Source organism: Salminus brasiliensis, chromosome 3, assembly GCF_030463535.1.
Source record: "Salminus brasiliensis chromosome 3, fSalBra1.hap2, whole genome shotgun sequence".
NCBI lineage: Eukaryota > Metazoa > Chordata > Actinopteri > Characiformes > Bryconidae > Salminus > Salminus brasiliensis.
In genome coordinates this window covers 9,732,658-9,757,361 of record NC_132880.1, presented here as the reverse complement: position 1 = coordinate 9,757,361, position 24,704 = coordinate 9,732,658, and the positions used below count along the sequence as shown (strand labels likewise).

At 39.6% G+C, this 24,704-nt stretch overlaps 3 protein-coding genes across 5 annotated transcripts in view; 2 read left to right on the top strand and 1 right to left on the bottom strand.

Moving 5' to 3' along the window:
- Positions 1-24,704, top strand: part of rpl15 (ribosomal protein L15) — a 133,591-nt gene that overhangs the window by 105,829 nt on the left and 3,058 nt on the right. The window contains exon 1 of one of the 2 annotated variants that reach the window (XM_072675411.1): positions 7,244-7,253. The exons of the other annotated variant lie outside the window; for it this stretch is intronic. The gene's annotated coding sequence lies outside the window, so the exon portion shown is untranslated. Of the gene's footprint in view, positions 1-7,243; positions 7,254-24,704 lie in introns of those variants that run through there. 2 annotated transcript variants of the gene reach the window in all.
- ube2e1 (ubiquitin-conjugating enzyme E2E 1) lies at positions 688-14,887 on the top strand. Of its 2 annotated transcripts, none has more exons than XM_072675406.1 (6): positions 688-831; positions 1,786-1,952; positions 3,054-3,104; positions 12,170-12,302; positions 13,045-13,192; positions 14,732-14,887. In XM_072675406.1, exons 2-6 carry the CDS (start codon positions 1,795-1,797, stop codon positions 14,827-14,829), a joined length of 588 nt encoding a protein of 195 aa, XP_072531507.1. In that variant the 5' UTR covers positions 688-831; positions 1,786-1,794; the 3' UTR covers positions 14,830-14,887. The 2 variants fall into 2 exon arrangements, with proteins under 2 accessions (XP_072531507.1, XP_072531508.1); XM_072675407.1 differs by having other exon boundaries at positions 752-831; positions 1,794-1,952.
- nkiras1 (NFKB inhibitor interacting Ras-like 1) lies at positions 16,960-24,309 on the bottom strand. The gene is made up of 4 exons (XM_072674628.1): positions 24,210-24,309; positions 23,714-23,830; positions 20,400-20,641; positions 16,960-18,640 (listed from the first exon to the last, which is right to left on the bottom strand). The coding sequence occupies exons 2-4, from the start codon at positions 23,805-23,807 to the stop codon at positions 18,398-18,400; spliced, it is 579 nt and encodes a 192-aa protein (XP_072530729.1). The 5' UTR covers positions 23,808-23,830; positions 24,210-24,309; the 3' UTR covers positions 16,960-18,397.

Genomic DNA, 24,704 nt, shown 5'->3' with positions numbered 1-24,704 from the left:
AATCTTTTATTTGCTAACACCTTTTTTAATGCAAAGACTGCCTGTAAACTTGTCAATCGATCGGTGGGAGCTAGCAACTGTCAGTCATTGGTCTCACAAGGCCTTAGCTAACCTTATAATGGTAGTTTTTGAAGGCCAAACTTTTCTTCGAATTTGTCAAATGATCGATGCTGAATAAAATACCTTTAACTGTATACACTGAATTATTTTATTACCTAACACCCAGCTGTAGCTTTGGAACACAGATATTAGCTTTAAACTTGTCAAGCGATCAATAAGAGGTCATAGCGCTCAGTAAAAAGTACCTGTAACTGTTGTATGTTTTATTATTATTATTATTATTACTATTATCCTACACCAGTAGGCTAAAGGTTGTTGTAGTTTTTGCTGGCTAAAATTCTTTGTCATGCAGCCAGTAAAATAACTTACAGCAGGCAGTATAAACTACCTGTACCTGTTTAATGCTAAATGGAGTATTAGCTAATGCCAACTGATCATTGGTTGTGGCTTGTGGTTTGCTGGCTAAATGGAAGCTGTTATAATAGGTCAAAACTCGGCAAAGTCAGAAGTGTTTACGCTGTAAAGCTTTTATTAGTCGAGTGGGGGTCTTCGGGTCACTTATGTGCTGCCAAATCTGGGGGGTTCGGCAGAGTCTGGCTGTGTGGTCTATTCACACCGTTTGACATTATCAGTGAATGCGGGCCATCGGCTCGCCACACTACTGCTGCTGCTGCTGCTGCTGCACGAGCACTTCCGCTGCGCGAGAGGCCAAAGCCACGCGCGTCCGCAGGCGACGGGGAAGAGAAGGGCTCGACACAGACACAAAGAAAGGTAGCCGGGGATTTACCGTCGTGTTTTCAGTGTTGGGTTGGTAGTTAAGGTGGTCAAGTGCTTTTTGGTGTTCGAACGGGGGGACGAAAGGGCTTAAGCCGTCGAGAGGAGGGAGGGAGAGAGAGCGCGGCTCTGTTGTTGGGACTGGCGGAGAGAGAGAGAGAGAGGGGAGGTCGGCTGACTGCCTGCCTGCCTGCCTGCCTGCCTGCGTGTGTACAGACATACGGCGCCAGGTCGGAAAATAGGCAGCCGTTCGACGGTTTAAAGTTGGGTTCGTCCAGCTGTACGGCTCTGGTTCGTCGTCGGCGAAGCTCGTCGTGCTTTTGACGGTGAAAGTTTCTCGAAGTCGAGGCGAGAGAAACCGGAGAGACTCTTGCACAACGCTGCGACGGCGCCCGTCCATTTTTGACCCCCCCACCACACACACACACACACACACACACACACACACACACAACTCCGCTTCCAGTTGGCTTCGTTTCGACCGGTTTTATTGGGGGAAAAAATCTCACTTCAGGCTTCTCGCATTTTCCACAGCGGCTTGAAGCGTTTTTTTCGCGACGTCAGCGTTGCTGTGGGGTAAACACAGCCGTACGGTATCGGCGCAAACATCGAGGTCAGCAGGCTAATCTCCCCTCAGGCTACTGGGTTATGAAATAAGTAAATAATTGGTCGATAAGAGGGAGCATCGCGTCGAAATTTGGCGTTTATTTGACTACGTGAAGGACGAAGGCTTCGCTAGGAGCCGTATTGTGTGTGCGTATGTGTGTGAAAGTGGGGAGTTAAAGGTCACCCTCGGCGCCTGAGGTTCTCTCCGTTTTCTCCCACATTGTTCTCTGTGCTCTTTATTTTCTCCTCGCTTTATTGCTGTGTGTAAGGCTGTGTTTGGTGACGCCGGTCATCGCATTTCCTTTTGTTCCCCCCTCCTCCTCCTCCTCCTCCTCCTCTTTCGAGGTCGGTAGCATGTCGGATGAGGATTCGCGTGCCAGCTCTAGCTCCTCTTCATCCTCCTCTTCCTCCTCCGCTCACCAGCAAGCGGAGAAAGACACGCCTAGCAAGAAGCGAGAGAGCAAAGCCAACATGAGCAAGACCTCCAAACTCCTCTCCACCAGCGCCAAAAGGTAAGGCTGGCCTGCTCCGTGGCCGTAGATCGGTAGCTGTAGATGGCTGTCTAGATGTCCTATTGATCTCCTCCATGAGGAAATGTGGATGGAGGAGTAGCTGAGGAACACAGGACGTTATGTACACAGAATAAATACACCTAATTACACATGCTGTACATATTTACACCCACACACACACCGTGCAAATACAAACAAGACAAAGTGCAGAAGACATCAGCTCATTCACATTGAGCATGCTAGTTAAAGGAAAGGGTTATTAACATCTGCAGAAAGCCAGCTGTGCGTGGTATTTGAGTTATGAAGGACATGTCTATTAAAAAGGCAGCAGGGCAAACTGTGGAAAGTGGGATGGGACAGAAGTTGATTTGTAGTTTTTGGTTTGGATTGGTGTAAAATATAGCTTTTGGTTCTAAAAATAATGGGGGGGGGGGCAGGTAATACGGCGATATTGATATTGTGGAAATTATCATTATGTCTAGGGAACACTGATCAACTACATGTTTCGAAAGAGAGAGTGTGGGAGTGTGTACTTAATTAGTCCTGTTTAATTCAATTAAGTGTAATGTGAGTTCTCCTGTCAGTTTCATCTAATCAGATATCAAAAAATAAATATCGGGACCTGCATCTATTGCCGTACTGCCAACCTCTAATTTAAAGCATTTATTTTAGTTAAGTAATCCCAGTTGAATTGCTTGCTGCCACCCAAATTCTTTTTTTAGTTTGGACTGATGAAACGAATTGTTCATCTATAAAGATTGAGTTAAAAACTAAATAAATCACCAAGACTTCATTTGTTTTGCGGGGGGAAGGCAGTCCTGTTAAGTAGGCAAGGTATTGACCACCAATTGCACTTGAACTCCTCCTCAGTTTGGGCAAATGCAGACAGACCACCCGTGCAGGGGATCACTTGTTTGGAAGAGTAAAAGGGCCAGTGCTTTGTCTAAGTGTTTGTCCAAGTGTTTCTCCAGATGTTCCTCAGCAGCTGCACCCACTGCTTTGAGGTGGCGAGAGCGGGGGAAGAAAAAAGTTGGACACAGTTTTTGGATCACATCACAAGCTGCTTAAATTATTATTATTATTTTTTTGCTCTTTTGTCAGAATTCAGAAGGAGCTGGCTGATATCATGTTGGATCCTCCACCAAATTGCAGGTAAGTCAGTTAGTTTCTCTTGGATTTCAGTCATCTGTGGGTTGCCACAGTCTATGTGCTTTGAATAGCCTATAAGAGTGAGTTCAGAAGTGTTAGCCACACTTACTTTGAGGGTAGAAAACTGTAAGACACTGACCTAAATGTAATGAATTGCACTGTAGAAGATGCTGGACGAAAGGCCATTTGTTTTACAAAAAGAAAGTCTCTGTATAGCCATGTGGTGCAGGAGGAAAAGTGTCTGCATGCTGATTCACCTGGAGGACCTAAGGAACATGCTATCTCTGCCTTGTGGAGCGTATCAGCTGTTTGGTGATTAGGAGAAAGAGCAGACTTCTCGCTCTCCGAAATGACTTCCTGTGTTTGTTCCCGCCCTGAGTTACCAGTGAGCTCAAAGAGCTGTTTAGAAGTGCAGTGTGTTTCCTGTTTTCCCGGGGTCTGTTTAGGCACAGCGTGCTGCGCTTCTTAGAGAGCTGCAGTGTGTTTCACCTTTAAGTCTAGCTGGGCCCAAAAGACATCACCAAAGGAGCATGAGACTGAGTCACAGGATGTCTATTTTATTTTAGTGTAGCGGTGTCTGGTCCTATTCTGAAGACCCAGTATACCCTACATTGAGTGTTTTCTGAGGACGACTGTTACTCTTTCAGAAAAGTGTGGGATCTTTGTATAGAAAGTGACAACAGACGGGGCAGTTCTGGCAGCTATATCTGAACGGGTGTTTTGATTGACCAGTTCAAATAATTAAAAATTATGGCACAATGCCGTTTTCTTCTCCACCACCAAACATTGAAACTTTTGAAGTATTTGTCTAACTACTAATCTTCACAGTGAGCTGATTTTAATGTATACTCCTTCATTTATGATGAGCATCTAAAAGTAGGCCATCATTTTCAGACTACTCGGTCACTCCATTGCCTCCCAAAAAGAAACAGGCATTTAACCTCACATCACACAGTGAGTGAGTGTGTGTGTGCGCGCGCTATTTTAGGATAGAATTTGGCTATATATTTGGCTTTATCTATACAGATATGCCACCTTTTCATAAAAACAAAAGAAATGTTGTTTTTTTTCTGTAAATCTAGTTTGTCTAGTTAACATTTGCAGTACTGCATGCTCCCTTTGGTATAATTTTAAGAAAAGAAAAAAAATACAAATTTTAGTATTAAAATGTTATGCCATCGGCCTTAAACGAAGTCGTTGAGTTGAGAAGCACCGTCTCAGCGCCGATGACTTAAGCAGTGTGCACTGCTTGCGTCTAGACCTTGAGGTGGGAACTGATTATACGTTAAGCTGCAGCCTCTTGGACCTCTAGTGCAGTCGTGTCTGAAGGGTTGCCTAAGTGTGTCTGTGTGTCTGTGTGTCTGTGTGTTAATGCAGTGTGTGTGTGTGTGTGTGTGTGTGTGTGTGTGTGTGTGTGTGTGTGTGTGTGTGTGTTAATGCAGTGACTGTAATGCAGAGTATTTGACTTTTACTGCCACACCTTATCTGAGAACCAAATACAGCTGTGCAGTATTGGATTATTGTGTGTGTGTGTGTGTGTGTGTGTGTGTGTGTGTGTGTGTGTGTGTGTGTGTGTGTGCGCGCACATACCTGTGCAGTATGAAGGCAGTCCCTCTTTGGCACATGAACTTTGTAAATAATGTTGTCAGGACTTTGATTCACATTCTTAAGTTTCCTTTTGTTTTTGTCTAGTCTCCCACAGCCTATGTGTTCCTGTTTTTAAGGATGTGTAGGCATTTTGAAAGTCTACAAATTTTGAATATTTGATTAGTTTAATAATGTAGATAATGTTATTTTATTGGGCTATTTAAAAGGTTTTGTGATCAGTGAACTTGTTTATTTTCTCATTCAGAATTCTTTCTTTAATAGTTTGACAGTGATCAAGAAAAGCTTGATTTGTGTAAATAATTTGTTAGCAACCTTATCAACCAGATTTAGTTTTCATCTGAAAGAGATAAACGCATTATTTTCTATTCAAAGACACACATGGTGATATTTCACTGACCATGTATTATGAAATCTTTACGCAATGTAAAGTGTATCAACAAACAAAATGAAGGTGTTTTGACTTGACAGCAGGGATAAATTGTGCGCGGTGACTGCTGCTTTAGGACTGGACTGGCTATGTTGTGGGCTGCCTGGTTAATCCGTTGGGGATTATGGGGTTTAAAACGAGTGACACGCTCATACAGTGGGTGCGTGTGGTCTATGTCCTCACGTTGGAGATGCCCATTCGGGATCAGGTTCATGTAAAAGCAGTGTTTTGAGGGCTGGTGGTCTGGAAACTGTGTGCCATGCTCGCAGTGGGGAAACTGCAGAGGCATGTGTGAGCTGTATCTTGCACAGAGGTCAGGTTTCACCTTGCACTGTTCTCTTTGATTGGTGTCCTGAGAGTTGTGTTTCTCAGCTTTTCATTACAGTTGTTCACACCACGTTCAAGATGTTTCGTATAGGGCATTGGTTGCTTTTCCTTATACTCAAGAGAAAAGGTTTCTGGAACATCTCTACAAAGGTCCTTTGTTAAACACTGTGGCTTTAATCACATCCTAAGGAGTGCTGTTCAGCAATTACATGGAAAACGGTGTAGAGGTATTTTTAGGTTATAGAAATGAGGAATGTTATCAGGAACTACTGTTCGTTTCAGAACTACATGCTTCTCATGTTGTTGCTGTTTATTTTGGCAAACATGGTGCTTTCACTTTTCTTCCTTGGAAAAGCAGCTCTATTGCTTTTGGAATATGGAAAACAAGGAAAATCACAAACCTTATCCATCATATTCTGGGGCACAATTAGCAATGCACTCTTCAGATTCCACAACAAGATTTTTTCCGGTGTTTTGTATTTTTCTAAAAAAGCTGATGCAGTGCAGACTAAAGTAAAATACAGTGTTTTATACAGTCTTGTTAGATCTATAATGTCCCCCATTCTACTCTTAATTACTAGTGAAAATTGTAGATAATCAGCTGAATGTGGACCAGAGTGCATTGTGAGTTTGTCATTGCATCACAACATACAGGCAAATCTTAAAATTACAGTGGTCGATGAAACATTTAAGAGAATATGTATCGTATGCTGTCATCACTGGACTACATGATATGTATGTGCAGACTAGGCTGTAGTTAGTGATTGTAATATTTCTGAATCTAAGACAGTGCTGCTATAGGGCATCTTGGTTTGTGTGATATTTATTGTTTACGTGTTCTATTTGTTATCCAAATATGCTTGTTTACTTGTCTAAAGGAGAATTCCTTGATACACTTGATAAGAAGAGATGAATAGGTGGTGCACTTCATTGTGCTGGCCTGCTTGTCATTGTACTGGCCTGGTCCCTGTTTCCCCAAATGGACCTTGGCTGTAATATCTTAACTGGTACAGAGAATGTTGAGTGTGAGGCTCACTCTACCATTTGAGAATCGTCTTTGTGCTAAGATGCTTTCGGGAAACCCAGCCCAGAGCCTGTTCTGAGTCAGATAATGGTGTACAGTTGGAGTAGCAGAAACTTGTTTTTGTTCTTATGCCGTTCGTTTAATGCATGATGGCATTAATCCGAACCCACTTATGCCTGAGGAGGAATTCCACAGCGGACACACCTCCACTTTGAAAGCATTATTGGACTTCAGCATGGGAGTCCTTCATTTGTTGTACACTTCATCCCTTCTTGTCTCCTACTCTTCTCTTGCTCGTTAACTTCTGTTGCTTCTCCCACTCCTCTTCCTTCAGGTTATGTGCTCCTCAGTGTTTTTTTTTTATTTTATTATTTTAAAAAAGCTTCTTTTCTTATGTCCCTTTATTTCCTTTCTTGTGTATACCCTTTTTTTCTTTGTCTTTTTTTTGTGTTCTTTCTTTGTTTGTTTTCCTTCTTACTGTCTTTTCCTGATCTCCTTCTTGCTCCCTGTCTCTCTCCCTCCTCTGCCTCCTTCCTTGCTTCTCTGTGAATTTTGGCCTATGGGTGTCACTCAGTCACACATTCAGGATTCCACACATACCAGCGCCGCAAGCTGAGTAATGAGACTGGGACTGAAATTAAAAACGCTGCACGGCACTGTAATTGCCTGTTCGGGCGGCGCATGAATGAAGCAAAGCCCACAGTTTGTTCATGGGCCTTTCTATTACCACTCCATTTCTGGGACCCGCAACTTGATAGGCCATCAATAGAAACGTTTACTAATGTGCTGGCGTGATGTTTCATTCGCAGCTGGTGTCTCAAAAATGACCCTCTTTGCTACCTGCCACATTGCTTATGTTGGCCTAATTTGTGCTGTTGGTTACATTATGTTCAGTGGTGCTGTAGGTTAACAGAAGATGAACGAAGTCAGTCTAGTGATTTGCCTTTTGTGTGTATTTGAGTGATTGAAAAGTTGCCTCCCCAGTAAGCAACCCCTAAGCATTGCAAAATGTCAAATGTGTACATTCTGTTTTTTTTTTTTGTTTGTTTTTTTTTTTCTTCTATTTATTAAGAAATACCAAGTTTATTTTTCTATGGAAGAGGTTAAAAGAAAAATGTAGTTTAGCTGTAACGAAACTCTAGGCAAATCTGCAGTGTTAAAAACCCCTAGGCACTGCAACCTTTTGTGTTGTCATACTGCAGTGAGCTAATGTTTATGGATGCTGTCAGCAGTGATTGTCTCTGGACAAACCTGGACAAACTTCAGGTGACACTGAGCCGTGCAGCAGGCTTTGAGGTGTGGGCCGGAGTCTTTTGGCGACTGTTCGCGGTCTTCTGCTTATTCTGAGAGCTCTCCAAAGGGGTGGGTGTGTGTGTGTGTGGAGGTGTTTTGCCTCATGATGATTTGGGGGTTGTTTTTTATGGTCCTTTGAGAATCAGTAGTATTACATCAGAAATTCTGATGTAATCAGCAGAGCGGCTCCATTCTTGTGTGTTAAATCTGGTTGGAGAGGCGTAGTCATCAACGTTTAGCTGGCTGGCACCCACCTGGTGAACAGTTACACCCATTACAATGTCAGGACTTGAGGTTTGAATTTTATTTTTTTTATTTTTTTATCTCTTATTTGCAGTAAAATATATATTCTATATATATTGTGACAGTAGCATGTAATAATTTTTACTGTTTATAGCTTACTGTTAGCTTCATACGTGGGCCAAGCTGCTACATCTCTTAAGACAACTTTGACGTGTTCACATCAAAATTGTACTTGCATGAATATTTCAATCTGGACTGACTTCTTTTAAAATGTAGCACCATACAGGACAGCCAATTGGAACATCATTGACATTTTTATATATATATATATATATATATATATATATATATATCCCATAGTCACTCCTTATGCTATCTTTAAGGAGTAAATTATTGAAAATTGAATGTGCAGGCTTATGTGAAACAGGCATGTGTAAACATTGATTTGAGAGATTATCCTTAGCTGTGTTTAGAGATATCAAATCCATGCTCCGTGTTTTAGTTTTTCTTCCTCAAGAAAAGCAAGCTGAAATGCATTGATCTCCCTCAGGCTTTGTTTCTTATAATCAGAAAATTTCAGATATGCATTATGGTGCAAACATCCTGATGTATAATGTCTTGCTTACACACACAAACATGTGCGTGGTGATGGCCTTTTTCCATTTCTTTTCTCTTCAGATACAGTGCACTAGGCAATACTGGTCCAATTTATTGGAATTGAAGAACTTTACAATGCAAATGTGTGAAAAAAATACTATTTAAAATGGAGTACAGAATATACCACAACTTTTAGACATCTACCAAATTCTGTGATTGCAGCATTGAGAAGAACATTTAAGACTCTTATCAACTAAACTGCCCCACCTTTAACAAATTTGCACACAGTAATGAGCGATAATTAGATCATCATCTAGAGAGCCCTGTTTTTGGTCAGTGCATCAACAGGGGGAATTCTTCGGTGGGGGTATTCAGTGCACTCTGCTCTCAGCCTGCTCTTCTTTCAACAACTATATTGAAGGCAGTACAGAACAGCCTCTCACTCTCCACCCTTGTGAGATCAGTAGAGTTTTGTTGACTTACCAGTAGAGCAAGGGATTCTCTGACCTGAGTGGTTGGCTCGCTGATGTAGGTCTCCACTTGAAAATGTGCTTGTTGTCTCAGGACGGGTGCTGCTGCACTTTCCTTGAGAATTTCATCAAACGTGCTACAAAGGCTCCTTTTGCTTTTGCTTGTGGTCCGCTCTACTGGCCCTGATGTTTCAGATGTGGTCAAATGTCTTCCACGTTGTCTAGTTCTGACAATAATGCATCCTTTCTTCACCTTAAAGCATCTTCACATGTGAGAAGTAGCTGTCATGATGATGATTGAGGAAAATAACATTTTAAATGCAACAACATCAACATAAAGACAAGAAGGAAGGCACTTAGTCATAAACACTGACTACTTAACCTGGACTACAACACTCAAGGTGTAATCATGCATTCCTATCTTTACAGCATGGATACAGGAATGGAGTAATCAGTCCCTGTTTTGTTAAACTATTTAATCACAGCAGAAAGAAGGGCATAATATTCATTGTCTTAATCCCTTAGTGTTTCCACTTAAGTTTTTGTTTTAAGCAGCGGTGGCATACTTGTGCCCTTCCCCCATTCGGGAGAGGATTGTGAAAAGATGCGATAAAATACTGAAAAACGGATGTTATAAACTATTCATTTAGATCCTATGTATAATATGTATCCTATGTCTTCTTTCACCCACTGTGAACTGTCTGTTTTCAGAAAAAAGACAAGCCGTACACGGCTAGGATAGTGATGTAGCTGAGATGACCTGGCTTTTGTTAGTTACCAAAAGACTGGCTGTCTATCTTGGTGTAGATTTCAAGTTACATGATCTACTGTGGCTTTCTATTATCTCGATATGGCTATAACTTAATGTAGTGAAAAATGCTGCATGATGCGTTGTGGCACACTGAGGAATCCTCCTAGGCATATTCGACTCTAATTGAATGTCCTCAAGGTGTAAATAAGTAGAAGGCCAGTGGTGTTTTTTTGTGACTCAGAATGTTCTGCAGATATTGAGTGCACCACTTGCTGTGAGTGCTGTGATCGACGCGACCAAAAACAATTAATTAATTAATTCTTAGTGTTCATAAGACTTGGATTAAGCTCTTGGCAGTTTGCCATGCATTTAGTATCTCTTCATGTGTGTGTGAGACCCTCAAAATTGTTTCCAAATTGTTTAGCCTGCAGCATCCCTCTTTGCTATGTAAAATTGTAGAGTCTATCTAATGTGCTGCCAGACTGGTCATGACCTCAGACATGCGCCTGAGCTCCAGACCTCAGTTGTGAAACCCATTGCCTTGATTTCTAGACCAATGTGACTACTACTACTTTGTGCGTATTGGTGAATGCTGTGGCACTTCAGAAATGATGTGTCAGTTTTGTCATGTGTAATGTTGCAGCTGCTGAATGGTCTTCCAGTGTAATGAATTTAGCCAATTGTCTGTTTTGCTCTGGTGCATTTTGCAGGACATCTTTTTTTTATTTCCACTTAAGCTTGAATAAGTTTCTCATATTCAAGTTTATAGTTGTCTCCCCTTGATGCGCTTCTTTCCTCACAACTGACATAATGGAAGTTCTCTCACATGCTTTGCTAAATAGCTAGCTGCTTGATGTTGGGGTAACTTGGGAGGACACTGTAATTATCATGTGACCTACTTTGCGTTGCTTTATGTTACAAGTAGTTCTATGCTATTTCATTCTAGCTTTGACATCATATCATTGTTCATATCATTTGTTCCTCTTCACACCCGGCAATTCCTGCAGATTATTGGAGAGAGCAAGAGAGAGACGTAAATAAGTTTATTATTTAAGCAAATGACCGTGGTGACTGTGTCAGAGGGTCAGAATACTTGTTCTTTGTGAAGGTCTGTGTATATGTCTCCAATAGACAGTGCAGTATCTCTGTAGCTCTGTTGTGTTCGCGTCTTTGCACATGTACAGATACAGGGCAGTGATAGTGTGTGTGTGCGCGCGCTCGGGCACACACTCGGTGTTCTGTTGAGACGCTGACTGAGGCATTTGTGGTGAAGCTTGCTGTTGCACAGTGGCATTCATCCAAAAGGCCATTTTGGTCACAAGAACAAACCTCAGGCTAAATTTACAATCTGACTTGGGTAATATATTTCTGCTTTTATTTGCACTTGTCATGATGGAAGTCTGTTTATATTTAGTAGATATCTTTTTATCCCAGCACCATGTTTAAGGGGGCCAAATGGAATTGGCAGTTTGCTCACCTCAATCTCGCTGTCACTTCAGGCCTCTAGTTTAGCTCTAGTTTACTCACATCATTATAGCACAGCCTTGATATTCTTGCTCTTGGCACTGGCTGGCATTTGCAGTTGCATAACTTGTGTACTGATCTAAAAGTGGGCGATATGGCTAGAAAAAAGAAAAACTAACCTCACCATGTGTATCCCAATACTTGGTGTATTTAGAGGTTCCAGCAAGTTGGAACAGTCAGTATGCACAAGCAAAACAAGAAATGCCATAAAGCCTAGTAGGAACATTGCAATGGTAGAGTGCCAGGTTTTTATTTATTTATTTTTCTTCCCCTCATGAGCACAGTTAAGTGAAATGCATTTTGGAGCAGTTCTGCCCTTTTGCAGTTCACACGTGTTGGCAGTGTGACCTTTTATACTAACACCACAGCAAGTACTGCAAATAGTTATGCATGTACAAATCACGGTGTAATTCCCGATTGTCATAAGCTACATGGCACTAAACGAAAGGGATTCCTGTGGTGTGTTTCCGGTGTAAAAACAAAGGATTCGTCTTAGCTGTATCACTTCTCGTGGGTGGGAGGGTTTACACACGATACAGGCTATTTAACATTCAGTCTTTGCTGTCTTTTGGAAAATAAATGTATATAAAATATTTAAATCAATCAGTTATCTTGGCCCACTTGTAGATGGAATCATGCTCCTATGGGTTCTTCCCTATGTCAGGATTAAGCAAATATGTAGAATACGTAGCGGGTTACTTTTCTGTATGACTCGGCATGATTTAAAAAAAATATATATATATATTATTAATTGATGCCAAATGTTACTTTTATTCTGTTGACACCCTGGCTGTGCTGTTTCAGTGCTGGTCCAAAAGGAGACAACATCTATGAATGGAGGTCAACCATTCTGGGCCCTCCAGGCTCTGTGTATGAGGGAGGAGTCTTCTTTCTTGACATTGCCTTCACTCCAGACTACCCCTTCAAACCTCCCAAGGTGAGCAGGGTTTCTGCTTTGCTTTGCTCTTGCAGTGTCTGGTTTTATATTGCATGATGTATTGAGTTCTTGGGTACAGTGGAAACAATAAGTGTCAAAGAAAGTGTCAAAATAATGTACTGCTTGTTTTTTGCCATTGTTTGCTGTAACCATATTTTAGCTAACAGAATATTAGTCCTAGTTACAGTGAAAATGTAAGTGTCCACAGGTTCTACTTATTTTGCACAATTGTGAAATGTATAGCAAAGAATTTGTAATTGTTCTGTTTGCATGAATGCAGAAAGTATAGGCTACTGTGATTACTTTGTTGGATGTTTATCAGGGGACATGCAGAATATTCTCCTAGCATTTTTAGTATTGTATTTTTGTGTTCATTGCCTCTGACAGAAAAGGAGAAGTGAAATTCAGAGAAGAGGGAGCCAGTTTGTTGTTAATTATGGCAAATATCCATTCCTGCTGACTTAAGAAAATAGTTTTTTAACATTAACATTTTAACTAATTTATGTTTACTACCCTGGTGTGTCCTGATGGGTTTATTTATTATTTATAAACTTGCGTTAAAGATATAATGTATACAGTTGCTCTTAATATTTGAAAAATGTCTTGCTGGGTTCATTCTTGGAAGCATTTAGGTTTAGTGAAAGATTAGCTTTAAAAAAAGTGATTGTAATTATAAGATTTCTACATTTGACCTGCAACTCCAACTCGAATTTGAAAACAAAAGACTTGTTTGGTATTCCAGGTGACGTTCCGTACAAGAATCTACCACTGCAACATCAACAGTCAGGGCGTGATCTGTCTGGATATTCTGAAGGACAACTGGAGTCCAGCCCTCACTATCTCCAAGGTGCTGCTGTCAATCTGCTCCCTGCTGACAGACTGCAACCCTGGTAAGAGACGCCTCAGTGCTCTTAACACATGCTGTAATATAGTGAAAAGGATCCTTAATGTGCCATAAGATGTTAATGGGATCTTATATAAAAATAACCTATTTTGTCAGTAACTGGAAAGTGAAACTAGCATTTGCTTAATATGTGTCTCTCAGTGCTGAAGTCACATTGAAAACCACTGAATTGTCTTGACTTACCTTCTGGTCTTGGGCCAAAGCTACAGTGTTGCCAGTAATGGCTTGTATGCTGGAGCTCAGCCTGTAAGACCTAGACTATAACAGAGGAGGCCATACAGGTCAGCCCTGGCAGTTACAGGTGTGGGCATGCATTTAGCTGTTTGATGCTCATGTATGATGCTGCAGACAATTTTTGAAAATGGTATAATACTGAATGTGATTCACTTTCGGCTATATTTGCACTACAAATGAAAATGTATTTAATTTTATAAGATGTAAGCAAATTGGTAAAAACTTATGATGAAAGGTTTTACCAGTATAATGGTGGTCTGAGAAAATCAGCATATATTAATATAAGGCTTATTCTGCATTAAGATTTGTTAAACAGATGTCTCACTTATGAGGATTTTAATGCCTTCACATTCTTCATCTAGCCAGAAGAGTTATTTCTTAGTACTCAGAAAGAGGTCTTTGGCTCGTAACAATAATGAAAGACTTGGTGCTATATAGAACCAATTTTTCAAATGTTCTTTTAAAGAACCGCCTAGAAGAGATGTTCCTTGTATATGAAGAGTCATTTGATCATGCAAAGAACCATTTAAACACACAAGTCTTGGCGTTTATACTAGTGGTTTTCACACTGTGGGTCATGACCCACTCTCGTGGGTTACAGTTTGGTAATGAGTGGATTGAGAGGAAGCTCCATCAGTGTTGAGCAGAGCTTAGTGGATCATGTTTAAGACCAGAAAGCAGAACCACTATGGTTCGCTGCACGTTCAAATCGCTTGTGTTCGCAACGTGGACTTTTACCTAGGCATGTGTGGCATTGAAGTGCATTGAATGTCGTGCGAATGATTGCAGAAGGGACGTGCGGTTGCTGCACATATGAAATCTTGCTGTACTTCAAGTGACTTTTGCTGCATGCACTTTTGACTTGTTATTTCCAGTAATTCCTCAGTAAGACAAATGCTGGTTGTAAGGGCCATCAGAGCACACACTATCCAACTGATCTGAATATTGTTGCATTATGGTCATCTTAAATGGTAGTGTTGTGATGCTCGCTCTACCATTTAACACTGATATTTAATCTGTGCTAAGAGGCTTTTTTTGGGAGCCCAGGCCCATAGCTGGATTATAGATGATAGGTGTTATTACTCAAAAAAAATAATTATAAAAAATGAATATAATAAAAAAACCTTCCCTTTAAAGGTCATGGGTCACAACTATGTACTGTTGTTGCAGAAATGCTTACTTTGAACATAAAATTATTGTGGGGGGGGTGTTGCTAAACATTATGATGCTTAGTTATGATTACAAGTTCCTTGTTTTAAACTGACACTAATTTGCAATTTCCTTCTTGTAGCTGACCCTCTGGTGGGAAGTATCGCCACGCAGTACACAACCAACAGACCAGAGCACGACAGAATAGCCAAACAGTGGACCAAGCGCTACGCCACATAATCGCATGCAGTAAGGAAAGAAAGCTGCTGGTTGGGATGACTTGGGTGGGGGCTTAAGGGATGGGGTGGGTATTGTAAGGGTGGGAGAGGGAGGAGGATGTATATGAAGGGGAGGGGAGGGGCGGGGGGGTTGGGTAACGGGATTCAGCCGTGGGATAGAGAGCAGGGAGGATTTTTATGGTGGGATTTAAAGTCTTCTTTTTTTCCTGATATTGTCTATGTGTGACCTTTTCTTTTCTCTTGACCCATGTAGAATCATGATTTGGCAATAATGGATCTTAATGTGTCTTCCTTTTTTGTTCTGCTCTTGTAAATTGATTTTAGTTAGTGTTTCAAAAAGACCTTCATTTATAAACCCTGATTGCTTGTAAAATGAAATCACAGCATGACCCTCTGGTACCATGTCTGACTGTAATGTATTTTCCCCCCTCTGCTATTAAAGTTACATTGGATGTACTCTGCCTTTTGGCTTTGTCAGCAATTACTCTCATCAGCGTGGTCAGCGAAGTCATCAGCCACAAATCTTTTTAAGACAGTGACACACTCTCATTCTTTCTCTAGTTGTGATGCAGTTTCACCCACAAGGGTCCTATATTATTCTGTGCTATAAACAACAAAAAAAAAATCCCTGGCTAAAAGAAAAGCTCCTTTTTCTGAATATAGAAGTCAATATATACACCGGATGTTCAGGAGTCCTTAAAAGGGGTTAACTGAAGTAAAATGATTGTTTAAACCAGTTGAAGAGAATTGATCTGCACTCAATTCCACAGTCCCAGACTGACTCTGCATGTTTCTCTAGAACTGTGCATTTTACAATAAACCGCTCTGATTTTAGGTGTTGATTCTAGTCTTGGCAAACATACAGGCATGGTGATCTGGGTGAGTTACTTTGAAGAGTGGTTTTATTTTTGGTAGCTATATCTTTGCTGCAAAATTAGAGGTGGCATTTAGAGACAAACTTGGCTTATAGCTAATTAAATTACAGAAATGCAGTATTTTAGATTATTTCATATGGGAGTAATAGTAAATCTACTATTCAGTATAAATTGTGTATCTCTTGGTGTATTTAAGCACACCATATCAACACAACAATCATATAAGCAAACAACAATCATAAGGAGAACTGCTAATGCTATAGTTGTCTAGAAGACGATCATCCACAGTAAGCTACAGGAGGTCATTGCTGAAAAAGCTGGCGGAGAGCTTAATTAAAGCACAATAATGGAAATTTGTCTGAAAGTGGAAGTGTGGTGGAAAAAGCTGCATAAGCAACAGGGATGACTGCAGCCTTGAGAGGATTGTCAAAAAAAGTGAGGACTGAGGCTGGTGACTGTGCATCAAGAGCCACCATGCACGAAAGCTGTTCCTGAACCAGCGACAATATCAGAAGTGTCTTTCCTGGGCTAAGGAGAAAAAGAACTGGACCGTTGCTCAGGGGTCCAAAGTTCTCTGAAGTCCAGTATGAAGTTTCCACAATCTGTGATGGTTTAGCCATGTCATCTGCTGGTATTGATCCACTGTGTTTTATCAAGTCCAAAGTCATTGCAGCCATCTACCAGGAGATTTTCTTTTTTTTTTTCCTGTTTTTTTCTTAATGTCACTGTTGATTTCCACTTCCAGCAGGATGCTAAAACTACTACCAAATGGTTTGCTGACCATGATTGTACTGACTGGCCAGCAACACTCCAGACCTGAACCCCATAGAAAATCTGATGAACAACCAACCCAGCAATACAGACAAGCTGAAGGCCAGGATCAAAGCAAACCTGGGCTTCAGTAACATCTCAGCAGTGCTTCAGGCTGATTTGCCTACAGGCCATGCCGCATTGATGCAGTAATTTGTGGTAAAAGAGCCCCAAACATGTATTTAGTGTATAAAAATGACGATGTCTGATGACTGATCTTCATCAGTTTTTTTTTTATGAGCTATGTCATACTGCTCAAACCTAAAAACAAAAGGCACTAAAAATCACAATTTGGCTTTAAAATGAATTCTCATTAATTTTGTTTTTTAGATTCACTACTTGATATTATAATTATGAATAACTGCAAATACCACAACATTCGTTGTTACACCATCACTGTGTAGTTTTTCCAAGTGCAAAATAAAAAGTCAAAGAGCCCAAATGCATCATGTTTATTGGGCTACCTTTTTAATACAGTATATTGTTACTTAAAACTAGAGAGTTCTGACCACAAAACACATTACAGAAAGAGTTGTGCAATTGTAGACAATTTAAGTTTCTATGATGTATGAAGTGACAAAAAAATAAATAAAATAAATATCCTTATGTACACAAGCAATTTTGGCATTCATACACACTCCCACACACAGCTTCACCAATCTTGAGCTATTGTATAAAATGTGAAGAATGCTTTTGTTTACTGCAACAAAATATCTTGGCAAGTGAAATCATCTTATATATGCTTTTGAGCCATCTAGTGCAATTCTAATTCAGTTAGCAAAATTATTCACTATCTAAAATTATTCTACCTAGAAAAGAAGTAGAAAAAATATATAAATGGTATCTTACTAGTCACAACAAAGCCATTCAGAATGTTTTGGTGTGAAATAATGTTGAGCTCAATAAACACTAAATTCTTGATAATTTCGTTGGCAAAGTTGTTTTTTGTTTGGTTGTTTTTTGCAGTGTTCCTATTGCTATAAGATTATTAGTCAAGTATTACAGTACCGTGCTACAAATGCTTTGGGCTAAAATGCAGAGCTAAGATCAGCCAGGTTAAAGGTCTATAAAGCAGTGGTCTCCAGCCATCCTTCTGGAGAGCTACCATGCTACAGGTTTCAACACCAACCCAAGTCTAATATGCATGTTCGAGCCAATCAAGAACTTCTGGAAGGCAGCAATTGGTTGGATCCAAAGTCTGCTGGAAGGTAGCTCTTCAGGAGCAGGGTTGAAGACTACGGTTATAAAGTGTTCCATTATGAATGGTGTTGGAAGACTTTATCATGGTGTTACATAAATAGTTGATATCAGTAAAACCTCCACATCTCAGTTGGTGAGATTATTAAAAGCACTTGTGGCAGTTTGAAAAGACAAGCGCCTCAGATGACAAAAGAGCTATCTTTAGTTTCTCAGTGTTGTGGAAGCACTGTAAAAAGATTCTCAACCAGACTGTCTTATCTGAAAGTGTCTGGTAACAGTACGTTCCATGTTGCCACGTCTTGTCTTGACAACCTTGACATACATCGTCACTGTCATATCAAACCCTCAACATTTGTTTTCATTATTATTCAAACACCATTTGAAAATGCTGTCTGTCTGTTACATGGTGCGAACATTTTAGCATGAACGGACTAACAAACAGTCCAGAAACGCTTAGAATAAAATCTTTGCTGAGGTCTTGCTATGACTGCAAGGTCATGTTGCTACGGTCAGCTAATCGCTGCTTTATTCAAACCCAAGTCATTTGAACATTATATTCCTAACTAGCATAAATAAGTGTAAAGTGTTCATCATTAAACTCTATCAATATTCAATATTCTCTGATAGTGCCAACAAAGTGCTCTTCACTAGGAACGCTGATTTTGCAAGGACTTAAATGCTCAGTTAAATGTCGTTGGCGGGGGTGCCCTTGCTCTTGCGGCCGGGTAGAGGGAAGGCAGATTTGCTCTGGGGCTGAGTGAGGCGGCTTGTGAGGGTTGTGAAGGGCTCGATGAGGGAGCTGCGCTCCATAACGCTCACCTCCCACAGCTTCACTTTCTCCCCACGGGCCCACTGCTGAGCCACCTCCTGCTCCACCTGACGACGCTCTCGCAGATCAGCCTTGTTACCCAGCACAATCACCATCACCTGGATATATATAGAGATGTCAATGTGCACATGTGCTGTGAATGCTTTAAGCTATAAAAGTAGGTGTAGTATTAGACATACGGTCAAAAAAGACTGGAATGGTAGAAATACAGTTTAAAAGTCTGGGGACAGCTTTCCTTCTTTCAATTGGTTTAGTGTTAGTGGATGAAAGCTCTGACCCTAATGAGGCAGACTGGGGCTCAAGTCCCCTCTAAGGCAAACACACCATGGTAAGAGACGCACGATAACACCAGAATCACATCAGTACTGTCAATAACTGCTGAAAGATTAAGGGGCATCAAAAAGATGATTTAATAGATTTGACTGATATTTCAAAGTGATATTGGTGTATCCACTGTACTCTAGAAGCAGTACAATATTTATGTGACCCTGGGGCTATTGCTCAACAATATTGCATTCTATACTTACTTGCATTTCACAGTAACTCCAATCTGGAATGGATTCAGTTTTGCTTTCTACAATTTATAAAACACTTGGATACATATCTGAACTAAACAAGAAATCCCATGGGGAACACTATGCTATTTCTGGAGACTCCTAACCCTACATTCTCCTACCTCACGTAATATGACCTGAAAAATCTGCCAAATGCCATGAATGTAAATACTAAAGTAAGTACTACTTTCTTTTTGAACTACTTTTAAATTTCTTCACTGTTAGTCCTCAACTAACTACAACCTGTATAGAACAGCTGTTTAGTTTTATACATTTAGACAGATTTAGATAGATTTATTAGGGACAGAACTGCAGGGACATTTACATGTACAGTATTTAGCAGACGCTCTAATTCAGCTTTGCTGTTTACTCAAGAACAACCTCAGCTAGTTTGAATAGACTAGAATTCAAAGATACGAGCTTAGACATTACTAAACACAAGTCAATATGGGGACCATAGTACTCAAAACTACACTTTGCCCAAATACTCTCTGTACTCTACACAGCAGGTTAAGGTTGCTCGAATTGGATCTTTTTTGTCATATGAGATGTGTTATCTGTGTGGCAGTGTGAACGGCAAAAACACACTCCATCTAACATTGTCAGTTCAGATTTGTGCCACTTTCATAGGTGGTACTAAAATCCGATACTTATCTAATAAGCTGCAATGCAACTCAGTCTGAACAGCTAGATTAGAATTCATGTGACTTTTAAGCCAGTACAACTCAACATTCCTCATAAATGTGCACCAAGTAGAAGGGAAATTGACTTTTGCGCATGTCAGTCAGTCAGTTTAAAAGCATAAACTGACTGACATAAAATTATGTTAATGTTTAATATTAATTTTTATCTTCAACATTGATCTTCATGTTCATTAAAGTGTCTCCCTTTCTATGAAAAGCTCTGTTGGCCCAACCAAGGACTTGAAAGCTTTGAATGTTGATTAATGCTGACATTCCAACAAGAAGAGATAATGTCCTGAGCTTTATTCTCATCTTAGCACAAATTAGCAAGTTGTCAAAAAACCTGTGATGTTTTCTGCCAAACGAACATTCTTAGGATTTACTATGTTAAGTTACTGCAAACCAATATAAAGAACATCATCATTTGTGTTAAACATATTTAAAAAATATGTCCCCAAACCTTTAACAGGTAAATGTACTCAGCGTTAAATTGAAACAAACCAGTGAAAAACAGTCCTTATATTTTCCCTATATGGAACATTTTACTAATGCCTCTATTTATTATTTTGTTAAATCAATGACAGTCAGAAGTGAATGTTTTTACTATGGTCTCTTTTTACCTCCTTTTTGTCCCTGGATTTGTCTATTTCTTTCTTTAGCAGGTCAACTTTCTTGAAAGACTCCAGACTATCAACGCTGTAGACCAGCACAAAGCCGTCAGCCACGGAGAAGTAATGTTTTGGAAGATCCTGGCCATCTCGGAGCCCCCTTGTGTCATATAACCGTAACTGCTCCCTCACTCCACGGTCTGTCTCAACGGAGGCAACATAAATATCTTCCTGGGTTTCATTCAATTCTGCACCTAGACGAAAGGCAATACAGTTTAAGCAAGTAATGTGATAAATGAAACAATAATGCAATATGACAATATTTTATCGTACTGTGATGAATTATGTTACCATGATATACAATGTGCTTTTCTAAGCATATTGGGGCTCTTGCCAGTTCTTAAAGAACACTGATTAACTGACACATTTCATTACCGTGTAATTAGTCTGGTAAAATTGGATGAAGTGCAGCACATACTATCTAGCCAATTTGGAAGGCCAATTACCCAATCTCCATTCATGTGACCTTAACTAAATCCCCCTCCATCCCTAGTAATGTCCCCAACACAAGGAAGGTAAAGACTGACACGTCTCCTCTGACACATGTGAAGTCAGCTGCTGCTGATGCAGCATCGCTAGCTGGCCAGCGCACTCAAAGGAAAGCATGGCTTTTCAGATACAACAGCAAACAGACGCCTGCACTGACCAAAATCAACCATCAATCCATCCCTGAGAGAGCAAGGCCAATTAAGCTCTCTCCGATTCCGCCTGCTGATGGCAAGCAACATAACCCGGAATTTAAACCAGCAATCGTCTGTTATAGTGGCAGCGCCTCCACTGGACCACTCAGAGCTCCAAGTCTAGCTGCTTATGTTTTTTCTCTGCAATCACATGCATCACAATAAATATTGTGTATCATGAAAATGTCTTTAAATATCATGTTAATATTGCCCATATCGCCCACCACTAAATGGAGTAAATTCAATCAGGATACTAATTACATTAGCATCCAGTATGTAGTGAATACAGACAATACACACAAAATCTGGATGAATCAACATTCTGAAAATAGTTATATTTGAGACATAATTTACTGTTATAACCTTAAGCTTGAATTCTTGAATGAAATTCTTGAACATATCTGTGAATTGAGTGAAATGGACAACTTTACAGAAACAGATACATTACAGTGTTCAATTGTGAACAACATGGATTAAAGGATTTGTTAAACAAAATTACAGTTATTACCTAGTGTGTTATTCACGGTTTTGATTACAAGCAACTCCCCAGTCAAGTATTAGAAAACACATCACCTCTGAGTCATTCATAAACAACATTTATTAAGATGTCAACGGTTGTTTGGTGCTTGTCAAGCTACTATACCTGACATAACCCAAAAGCATAAACAGAAGATGGTCTGAATTCGGCGTGTTACCATCATTAATATTACGGAGTTACTACTGATCATTTGTGTGTAAAAGAAAACACAGAAATTGGTGTGTTCATTGGTCTTTCAGAAAGAGAGAGCAGTAGGGAAAATATTCATTTTTATAATAAAAAATGACAGCTATTCTGCTGCTAATAAAAATGTCTAGTTTAATCTATAACTTCTATCTATAACTTTATTGTGTGTATATTGTAATGTATATAATAGTATACAAAAGCATACTGTGCAGTATGTATTGCATAATTATAGTGGCATTTAAATGTTTGGGTACCCCTGGTCAAAATTTTGGTTACTGTAAATATTCAAGTTTGTAGAAAGATATAAAGTTAAAGATAAGACATCCTTTTCCACATTTTATGCTAGATTAGTGTATTATTTAAAATTTCTACAGTCTTTAAGAAAAAAGAATAAGAAAGGAGCATCATGTAACACGCATGGACGCCTTAAGAAATCAGAGTTCTCTGATAACTATTACTAAGGTCTTCGTCTGTAAGGACTATGGTTTATTTAGTCACTGTTAGGAACGTCCAGGTGATGCAATTTTCAAAGCTTTATAAATACTCTTACTAAATACACTGAACATAATGAGTGCTCATAAAGCAGGAAAATGTTATACAATACAACAGTGCTTTCAGGGATCTGCTTCCTCAGTTCATAATGTAATTAAGAAATGGCAGTTAACAGGAACAGGTTGATGGGTGGGTCAAGTTCAGGTTTGGAAGAAAACTAAGACTCGCTGAAAACGGCTAACAGAGTTGCTGGAAATGAAACTGTTTCTGTTTCACCTGCACAAATATGACTTTAATGAAAGAAAAAAATGTTCTTGCCACAAATTCCAGCATCAGATGTTTTTTAGGAACATCTAAACAAGATTGATACATTTTGTAATAACCATATGGAAGTCCTGTTGACTGCTGAAGCTAAAGTACAATTCTTGGCTGCAATGGAGAAAAAAAAATGCAGAATTTCATAAAAAAAAAAAAAAGTTAACCTATTTAACTGTTAAGTATGAGGGCTGACTGATGTTCTGGCTTATGTTACAGCCAGTGGCACAGAAAACATTTCACTGGTAGAGGGAAGAACGGATTGAGTTAAAAAAAAAGCAAATTCTGGAAACATAGTCTGGACTAGAAGATGAAAAAAGTGTGGCTTGAAAAATGATCCTAAACACACGTCAAAATCCACAACGAACTACCCCAAGAAGCGCAAGCTGTCCCCCCGGACCGCAACATAACAGAAAATCTGTGGATACTTTCCAAAGGAGGTATTTACTCAGTACAAACAGAGATGTTAGAAAATAAACCTATATAAGACTTTGGTACGGATCATGCAGGGTGCCCAAACCTTTGCTTCCAGCCCCTTTTCAAGGTTTTGAAGGCTATCTATCTATTTATATATCTATTAATCAATCAATCATTTGGAAATCAGATCATATGTTTCTTATTTAGCCAGCCGATAAGAACATTTTGACCAGGGGTGCCCAAACCTTTGCTTCCAGCCCCTTTTCAAGGTTTTCAAGGTTTTCAAGGTTATCTATCTATCTATCTATCTATCTATCAATCAATGAATGAATCAATCAATCAATCAAATCAATCATTTGGAAATCAGATCATATGTTTCTTATTTAGCCAGCCGATAAAAACATTTTGACCAGGGGTGCCCAAACCTTTGCTTCCAGCCCCTTTTCAAGGTTTTCAAGGTTATCAATCAATCAATCAATCAATCAATCATTTGGAAATCAGATATTTTTCTTATTTAGCCAGCCGATAAAAACATTTTGACCAGGGGTGCCCAAACTGTACTAGACAGAGTGTCAGTGGAGGAACAAGCTGACCACGCTGCAGTTGTTTTTGTAGAAAGATCAAGAACGTCCACTAACCCACACTGTGGTTGCCGTACAGTAACTGTTCGAGAATAGCTGTTTTACCGACAGAGGCAAAGCCACACACCACAACCTTGCAGCCTTTCCCCATACTCGGGTGCCCTTGAAAATGTCCTAGAAGATACACAGAATAACTCAAATTAAAGGAAGCAAACATCAGGTTAAAACAATCGAGCAGTTCAGCTAACGCAGCTCAAAGGCTCCGTGTCTAGCTAGATTACCATTACAGTAACCTGTGGGAATAGTTTGGGTAGAGAAACGGCGAAAACCAGCAACTACTGCAGCTAGAGAAAACTTCTTTTTTTCAACAGCGAATGTTAGTAAAGCTCAGAGTGTAGACTATCTAGCTTAGGAGCTAATTCATTTAAATGACTGTGACAAAGCTAGCACTAACGTAAACTACGCTAAAAGCGTATGTAACAGCTACAAGAAACACACGCAAGTGATTCACCCAACTGCTCGCTATTTATGACTTGAATAAAAACAAACATACCTTCTCAGAATTACAACAACTGTCAGATGTATATTTATGTATGTTTATTAATATACCGGTTACTGTGATGACCTATTTTATACACTTGCATCAACACGACTTTTAGCTACGGTCAATTCATATCCGGGTGCATGCGCGTTGCTATGGAAGCCAGTTTCCGACGTATTTTCTTACTTATATTTCGACATTATATCAATATTTTGACATAATATTAAAAATAATTACTCATTTTCATTCGCACATGTCGCAATAATCCAAGATTGACTCCTTTTCTATTTTGCTGTATTATGAAAAATTTATTTCCAAATTTTCCAATATTTTCCCAAATTTTGTGATGTATTGACACGCCAAATTTCAATTTTAAATATTCCATTAATATTATTATTAATAATAATAAAAACCTATAATAATTACTAAAAAAATCTAAAATGTATGCTTTAGTTCATATATCACTTAAAACACGTATGACTTTTTTTATTTTATGATAAAACAGCA

Excerpts from the sequence above, each read along its gene's own strand:
- ube2e1 (XM_072675406.1), top strand. The coding sequence starts at position 1,795 with ATGTCGGATGAGGATTCGCGTGCCAGCTCTAGCTCCTCTTCATCCTCC. Across the intron at positions 3,105-12,169 it reads GATCCTCCACCAAATTGCAG|TGCTGGTCCAAAAGGAGACA; the intron begins GTAAGTCAGTTA and ends GTGCTGTTTCAG. Across the intron at positions 13,193-14,731 it reads GCTGACAGACTGCAACCCTG|CTGACCCTCTGGTGGGAAGT; the intron begins GTAAGAGACGCC and ends TCCTTCTTGTAG.
- nkiras1 (XM_072674628.1), bottom strand. The coding sequence starts at position 23,807 with ATGGGGAAAGGCTGCAAGGTTGTGGTGTGTGGCTTTGCCTCTGTCGGT. Across the intron at positions 20,642-23,713 it reads GTACGGCAACCACAGTGTGG|GTGCAGAATTGAATGAAACC; the intron begins GTTAGTGGACGT and ends CCTTTCGTCTAG. Across the intron at positions 18,641-20,399 it reads AATCCAGGGACAAAAAGGAG|GTGATGGTGATTGTGCTGGG; the intron begins GTAAAAAGAGAC and ends ATATATATCCAG.